The 8,667-nt window shown below is 40.9% G+C and overlaps 1 protein-coding gene across 1 annotated transcript in view; it reads right to left on the bottom strand.

Moving 5' to 3' along the window:
• Window positions 1-1,042: 1,042 nt before the first annotated feature.
• LOC137795299 (amphiphysin-like) overlaps window positions 1,043-8,667 on the bottom strand; it is a gene marked incomplete at its 3' end in the record, with an annotated part of 17,185 nt that continues 9,560 nt past the window's right edge. The window contains exons 9-15 of the mRNA XM_068592674.1: window positions 8,536-8,618; window positions 8,218-8,356; window positions 3,689-3,808; window positions 3,516-3,599; window positions 3,264-3,290; window positions 3,045-3,068; window positions 1,043-2,668 (exon numbers count right to left, since the gene is read on the bottom strand). Coding sequence (XP_068448775.1) covers window positions 1,043-2,668; window positions 3,045-3,068; window positions 3,264-3,290; window positions 3,516-3,599; window positions 3,689-3,808; window positions 8,218-8,356; window positions 8,536-8,618 — 2,103 coding nt within the window. The remainder of the gene's footprint in view (window positions 2,669-3,044; window positions 3,069-3,263; window positions 3,291-3,515; window positions 3,600-3,688; window positions 3,809-8,217; window positions 8,357-8,535; window positions 8,619-8,667) is intronic.

Here is an 8,667-nt window from a genome sequence, read left to right as displayed (position 1 = left end):
AAGGATAGAACCGCTGAACATAAGAGTACATAAAATAAATGAATACAATATTCCAAGTCACAAGATGTACTTGAATTTCAAACTCACCATCTTATCAAAATCAGCAAAGAATGATGGGGCAGTAGCATCCTTCAGGGAGCATGTGTTAAACGTAGAGAAGAAGAAGAGTCACAACTGACAATCTGGAATTACATGATTATTTTGCATTTAGAAAAGAGAATAGTCATTAGTAAATATGAAGGTACAGGATGTACAAGGAATAAGACTTCTGAGGGTCTGATGATGTATGCATGCAGTTAGGGTCAATGTCCACATTAAAGCAACCAACAACAGCAGCGACCTCTGACCTCTGCAGCAACCTCTTTGTTGGACTCAAAGAGGAAATAGATAAGTTTAGTAGTTCGACCAGGCCACTGACAGTTAGCGAACATCTGACCAATTTAAACTTACAGCTGAAAGGCTGAATGGTAAAAGCAAAAATGACAACAAAGTAATAAAGGAAGTCGCTGAGGTCTAACGCTGAACAAGCTGCAACTAAAATATGCGATGAATGCTGTAATCATAACAGTTGAAGGAATCTCTACAAACTGCTCATTTCCATATTTCGTCTCGACAATGGGTGCAAATTTAAGTGTAGTTTGAAAAATTACCTGTAGAATTCCATTTAATGCATTGTTCACCTAAATTGAATTGCAAAGACACAAATTAGTGTTTGAAACTTCCGGGTGTAAAACAAGTCTTGAGATGAGCTGTTACGATGGACTCAACGTGAGAATGAAAGTATGGAATGAACAATGAACAAGCAGACAAAGCAGGCAAGAGGAGAAGTGGGAGGAGCTCAGGCTAGGATCCAGGTTTCAGGACTACTACTTTCACTTCAGTTCTCAAACTGTGGGAGGGTAGAAGACGGAAAATGGGATTTCATTTTTTCTATTCTACCCTATACTAACAACTACCACAATGAAGACGGGAGGAAGTCAAGTACCTCTTCCTTTTCTGTATCTAGCTCTTGGTACAACTTCCCAAATCTCCAGTTTGCAGACTCATCTTCGGACATGTCTGAATTTTCTGGTTCTTTGTGAATTCTGGTAACGATTATATCTTTGATTCCTTCTGCTGTCCCAGAGACAGCAGCAGAATTAAAGTTTTGTTGAGTGACAGAGGAGTCGAAGTCACTGTTGTGACTAACTTCCTGCCAGGACATGGTGTTGGAGACCGGACCCTCAGTCGCTGAAGAGGCTGCTGGGAAGGTGTTGGTAAAAGGGTCTGTATCCCACCCACCTCTTCCATCCCCAGTGGAGACAAGTTCACTTTCACCTGAGGTTGCAGCAAATTCAAAACCAACCCCTTTGTCTCCAGACTGTGTCTGACGAAAGGGATCTGAATCAAACGCACCTCCTCCCTGTGTTTCAGCAAAAGGATCTGAATCAAACGCACCTCCTCCCTGTGTTTCAGCAAAAGGATCTGAATCAAACGCACCTCCTCCCTGTGTTTCAGCAAAAGGATCTGAATCAAACGCACCTCCTCCCTGTGTTTCAGCAAAAGGATCTGAATCAAACGCACCTCCTCCCTGTGTTTCAGCAAAAGGATCTGAATCAAACGCACCTCCTCCCTGTGTTTCAGCAAAAGGATCTGAATCAAACGCACCTCCTCCCTGTGTTTCAGCAAAAGGATCTGAATCAAACGCACCTCCTCCCTGTGTTTCAGCGAAAGGATCTGAATCAAACGCACCTCTCTGCGTTTCAGGTAAGGGAACAGAATCAAACGCACCTCCTCCCTGTGTTTCAGCGAAAGGATCTGAATCAAACGCACCTCCTCCCTGTGTTTCAGCGAAAGGATCTGAATCAAACGCACCTCCTCCCTGTGTTTCAGCGAAAGGATCTGAATCAAACGCACCTCTCTGCGTTTCAGGTAAGGGAACAGAATCAAACGCACCTCCTCCCTGTGTTTCAACAAAAGGATCTCTGTAAACTGATTTGAGATCATATTCTTTTCCTGTCATCTCTTCCTCTGCTGAAGAGTTTCTGTCAGCTGCATTACTCTCTGGGGAAGCCTGTTCTACTGTTTGAGACCAATCTTTTGCTACACCATCATATCCACATCCCAACCCCTGTGAGACGTTCACTGAGGGACAATCTTCATACGAAAGTTCATCATCTGCAATTGCCCAACCTCCCCCTTGACCTGCATCTCCCCACTCCTCAGCGGTCTCATATTCAGACCCGTCTGGAGACCTGGACCACTTGTCCCCTCTGTCCTCTGTACTGTCCTCAATCTCTTCACCATACTCATTAGTGAATATCAGTCCTGGGGTGGACTTCCTGCGATCCTCCTGCCCTGCATCTGCCACCGAGTCTGAAAGCCCTGTCTCAACTTCATCACCTCTAACTGCAGAGGAGTGAATGTTGGAGTTAGTTTGAGAATTCCAGCTGCTAACCTCATCTTCAGATGCTGTGGCTACCTCACTGTCCTGAGGAGGTGTAGCTGTGTCTGCACCTGGCTGCCAGCCGTCTGTCTGGGGCAAGTCCTGAGCCCCACCCTGTGCCCCACCCTGTGCCCCCTCTGGCCCTAGAGCAGGGGCCTCAACTCCTGGAGCAGCATCTTCATTTGCTGACAATGAACCAAAGTCAGCGGACCAGTCGGCGACGAAGCCGGTGTCTGCGGCCTCCTTGGGAAAGTAGGGATTGTAGTGTTAAAGTTTGACCCTTCTGCTTTAAACCTACAGTTCTGAGTCAAACTGGAGAGCCAGTGCATGCAAATACAGTTTGTGTTGTTTAAGACCAAGACAAGAATGGTGTGAGAATCCAGAGACAGATTGCACATAGACAGACGGACCTCAGTAGTATTACAACAAATATACAGGACTCAGTTTTCTGCTTCATAAACCTGCAGTTCCTGACTGCCTTCAGTAGAACCCTTTCATTCCTGATGTTAAACAAAGTAAACATTTGACTTTACTGATGTTCTGCAGATTGAATATCATCAGTGATTTACTGTGTTTTAGTGATGATGATAAAAACAGGTGTGTAACTGTCTGTACTTACAGGTTGAGCTGTTTGGGTGTTTGCCTAAAAAAAAGAATGAAAAAAAAGTATTACTATTTTTAGAAGTTACGACACCAATTTCACTTTTTCATTCATACCCTAATCTCCAAATATATCTAACTATTAAAATAATTGTATCATAATTGAAAAGATGAAGTAATGTGCAGTGTAAAATCATATCTTTCAACAACTAGAACTAAGACCGAAGACTTCACTTACCGACCACATATCCCAAGGCACAGCTGTCTGAAAGAGGCAGAGTACATGTTCATGTGGCCCAGACTATAAACACTTTAAGAAGATATATATAGACATATTTTTACCAACTCGGATTGACTTTGAATGATCAACTGGTGGTTCTGGCATTGCTTTGTCCAGTCAAACATACATTTAAGTCTTCTTGGGGACAGTCTGATTCAAACTGTTGCAAGTGAAATGTGAATGTTTTATATCCTGCTGTTTAAAGAGAACCTGTGGTATCGGAGAAACACTTTCGTCTGGCTGAAAAGCATCAAAGTCCATGTCGAGAAGAGATTCTCCTGGTCTTTCATTGGGCTGTGGGCAACAACACAAAAAGAAATAAGCACATGTATACAACACACAACGCACAGATTAGCTGCATAGGTTTGTTTTAGGAAGAGGACCTGCGATGGTGAAGGTGCTGGTAAAAAATCTCCTCCAAACAGGTCGATGATCTGCTCTTCTGCCACCTCTTTAGTCGGTGTGGCTTTTGGTGGCGGCGGCACCGGCGGGCCCTTTTTAAGCTGCCAAAGAAAAGATGAGAGGTTATCAAATCAGATAGTAGATTGAATCAAGCTGTATTTCTCTACTCCTCAGAATGTCTTTCATGACACTCTAAATTGAAATCATAGAGCATTGATGGATTCTGCAGATGTTACTTCTGGACGACATCACCTCTATCACACTTCTGTCCATCCTGGGAGGCGGAGCCCTCTGTTGCTCTCCCTACGGTTTCTCATTCTTTTCCCTTAAAGGTTAGTTTTGGATGTGGGGGTCTGGGATGTCGTATGTTGGATTAATTTAAAGTCCTGTGAGGCTAATTTGAGATTTGGGACAGTAATTTAATTTAATTAAATGACAGCAATTCCATATTCTCTCCAGTTGATTAAAAACGATGCAGCTCGTGTGCTAACAAAGATTAGGAAGAGAGATCACATTACTCCTGTATTAGCTGCTCAGCACGGGCTTCCTGTAAGCTCAAGAATCACAATTTAAATTCTTTCTCCTCACCTACAAAGCCTTAACTGGTGACGCACCGTCATATTTTAAGGAGATCATAGTACCATGTTATCCCACTAGAGAGATCATAGTACTGTATTATCCCACTAGAGAAATCATAGTACCATATTACCCCACTAGAGAGATCATAGTACCATATTACCCCACTAGAGAGATCATAGTACCATATTACCCCACTAGAGAGATCATAGTACCATATTACCCCACTAGAGAGATTATAGTACCATATTACCCCACTAGAGAGATCATAGTACCATATTACCCCACTAGAGAGATTATAGTACCATATTACCCCACTAGAGAGATCATAGTACCATATTACCCCACTAGAGAGATTATAGTACCATATTACCCCACTAGAGAGATCATAGTACCATATTACCCCACTAGAGAGATCATAGTACCATATTACCCCACTAGAGACATCATAGTACTATATTACCCCACTAGAGAGATCATAGTACTATATTACCCCACTAGAGAGATCATAGTACTATATTACCCCACTAGAGAGATTATAGTACTATATTACCCCACTAGAGACATCATAGTACTATATTACCCCACTAGAGAGATCATAGTACTATATTACCCCACTAGAGAGATCATAGTACTATATTACCCCACTAGAGAGATCATAGTACCATGTTACCCCACTAGAGAGATTATAGTACCATATTACCCCACTAGAGAGATCATAGTACTATATTACCCCACTAGAGAGATCATAGTACCATATTACCCCACTAGAGAGATCATAGTACTATATTACCCCACTAGAGAGATCATAGTACCATGTTACCCCACTAGAGAGATTATAGTACCATATTACCCCACTAGAGAGATCATAGTACCATATTACCCCACTAGAGACATCATAGTACTATATTACCCCACTAGAGAGATCATAGTACCATGTTACCCCACTAGAGAGATTATAGTACTATATTACCCCACTAGAGAGATCATAGTACTATATTACCCCACTAGAGAGATCATAGTACCATATTACCCCACTAGAGAGATCATAGTACTATATTACCCCACTAGAGAGATCATAGTACCATGTTACCCCACTAGAGAGATTATAGTACCATATTACCCCACTAGAGAGATCATAGTACCATATTACCCCACTAGAGACATCATAGTACTATATTACCCCACTAGAGAGATCATAGTACTATATTACCCCACTAGAGAGATCATAGTACTATATTACCCCACTAGAGAGATTATAGTACCATATTACCCCACTAGAGAGATCATAGTACTATATTACCCCACTAGAGAGATCATAGTACTATATTACCCCACTAGAGAGATCATAGTACTATATTACCCCACTAGAGAGATCATAGTACCATATTACCCCACTAGAGAGATCATAGTACCATATTACCCCACTAGAGAGATCATAGTACCATGTTACCCCACTAGAGAGATTATAGTACCATATTACCCCACTAGAGAGATCATAGTACCATATTACCCCACTAGAGAGATAACAGTACTATATTACCCCACTAGAGAGATCATAGTACTATATTACCCCACTAGAGAGATCATAGTACCATGTTACCCCACTAGAGAGATCATAGTACTATATTACCCCACTAGAGAGATCATAGTACTATATTACCCCACTAGAGAGATCATAGTACCATATTACCCCACTAGAGAGATCATAGTACCATATTACCCCACTAGAGAGATCATAGTACCATATTACCCCACTAGAGAGATTATAGTACCATATTACCCCACTAGAGAGATCATAGTACCATATTACCCCACTAGAGAGATAACAGTACTATATTACCCCACTAGAGAGATCATAGTACCATATTACCCCACTAGAGAGATCATAGTACTATATTACCCCACTAGAGAGATCATAGTACCATATTACCCCACTAGAGAGATCATAGTACTATATTACCCCACTAGAGAGATCATAGTACCATGTTACCCCACTAGAGAGTATATAGTACTATATTACCCCACTAGAGAGATCATAGTACCATGTTACCCCACTAGAGAGATCATAGTACTATATTACCCCACTAGAGAGATCATAGTACTATATTACCCCACTAGAGAGATCATAGTACTATATTACCCCACTAGAGAGATCATAGTACCATATTACCCCACTAGAGAGATCATAGTACTATATTACCCCACTAGAGAGATCATAGTACCATGTTACCCCACTAGAGAGTATATAGTACTATATTACCCCACTAGAGAGATCATAGTACCATGTTACCCCACTAGAGAGATCATAGTACTATATTACCCCACTAGAGAGATCATAGTACCATATTACCCCACTAGAGAGATCATAGTACTATATTACCCCACTAGAGAGATCATAGTACCATGTTACCCCACTAGAGAGATCATAGTACTATATTACCCCACTAGAGAGATCATAGTACCATATTACCCCACTAGAGAGATCATAGTACCATATTACCCCACTAGAGAGATCATAGTACTATATTACCCCACTAGAGAGATCATAGTACCATATTACCCCACTAGAGAGATCATAGTACCATATTACCCCACTAGAGAGATCATAGTACTATATTACCCCACTAGAGAGATCATAGTACCATGTTACCCCACTAGAGAGATCATAGTACCATATTACCCCACTAGAGAGATCATAGTACTATATTACCCCACTAGAGAGATCATAGTACCATGTTACCCCACTAGAGAGATCATAGTACTATATTACCCCACTAGAGAGATCATAGTACTATATTACCCCACTAGAGAGATCATAGTACTATATTACCCCACTAGAGAGATCATAGTACTATATTACCCCACTAGAGAGATCATAGTACTATATTACCCCACTAGAGAGCTTTATTATAACAAGGTTTGTTTTTTTAATAATTAAAACAAATATTTGAACGTTTCATTTTATCTAATATCTTATTAACTATTAACACAATTATGTTTAACTTGATTGTGTTACTGTTGTTTCATAACACCCTATCCTTAGTTCAGTTAGTTCCAGTTCACTGGGGTGTGTGCAGCTTTTGTTAATGTGTTCAGTTTAATACATTTTTGTTGATTTTGATTCATAAATGACACCTTTCGGTACATACTCCTGCACATCAACTGTCTTCTTTAACATTTGTTCAAAAGTTCTCAGCAACCAAGCAACACCAATTTACCACACCTTCTTATTGGGTGGTGACATGACAAACATACACACATACATTACACACAGACACAAATTCCTCTGACAAACAAGTAAATGCTATTGAATGTCTAATGTCTCATGAATTTAAATATTCTAATCTCAGCCATCAACTCTACTGTAGAAAACACGTATGGTGTTACTCAACATGTTCACTCAACACATACAGTCAAACAAACAAATGTTACATGTTCACTCACCAGAAACAGACAAAAAGGGGGCAGCAAAGAAAAACAGTCACATAAAGTTACTGTGAAGTTCCAACAGTTGACTTTACCAACAAACAGATCAGATTAAAGTAAAATATATAGAAACACTATATCTGCTGGTACTGAAGTTATAAAGAGGCTATTCATCAATCACCGTTAAATTGTGTTATTATGAGACAATTTAACAGTCTCATTGGGACTAGATCTCTCTGTGATGGAGATCTGGATCGCATCAGGATTAGATATCCCTGGCATGAAGATCTGTGTCAAGAATGGATAACATATATTCACAATGAAGACCTGGATCCAGTTATAATTAGATCTAATTGTTACTTAGCTCTGGATACAGTCATGGCAACGCCTCACTGTGATGGATATCTGGATCCAGTTAGGATTAGATCTTCTTGTTATGGGAGTCTGGGTCCATAATTACATCTACCTATGCTGTGAATCTGGAATGATTAAGCATTAGGTGTACCTGTATTGGGGATTTGGGCCGCGGTGGTCCAGGTGAGATAGGGCGCAGCATGTGATTAGATGTGGCTTCTGGACTCTCGGGTGGACTCTCATCTTCTGGTGGTGATGGCGTTCTGGCAAGTCGCAGTGGTCCTGAATCACTGAGGAACGAGACAGAATTCAGGTAATCACATGGTGTCAGAATAAGAACAAGAATTGAAGAACATCTTCAGAGCATTGCAACAATCTGAAAGATGTTTCCATCACTATGAAATCAAATCAAATATTAAAAAAAACTCTGATAATGTTTCGTTAAATTGGTGCCACAGTGAAAACTGACCTTGGTGCTCCTTGGATGGTGAACATTTTGTCAGAGTGCTGCTCAGCCAGTTTGGTCATGACCTCGTACAGCTGCCTGCATACCTGTTGGGTACCAGTTAGAAGACGGTTGAGCCCAGTTCACGTCTCCCAA

This window comes from Clinocottus analis, unplaced genomic scaffold, assembly GCF_023055335.1.
Source record: "Clinocottus analis isolate CAN_PGR_092001 unplaced genomic scaffold, fCliAna1.0.p SCAF_271, whole genome shotgun sequence".
In the NCBI taxonomy this organism is placed as follows: Eukaryota; Metazoa; Chordata; class Actinopteri; order Perciformes; family Cottidae; genus Clinocottus; species Clinocottus analis.
Note: the sequence above shows the minus strand (reverse complement) of the source record. Positions and strands in the feature narration are given on the sequence as shown.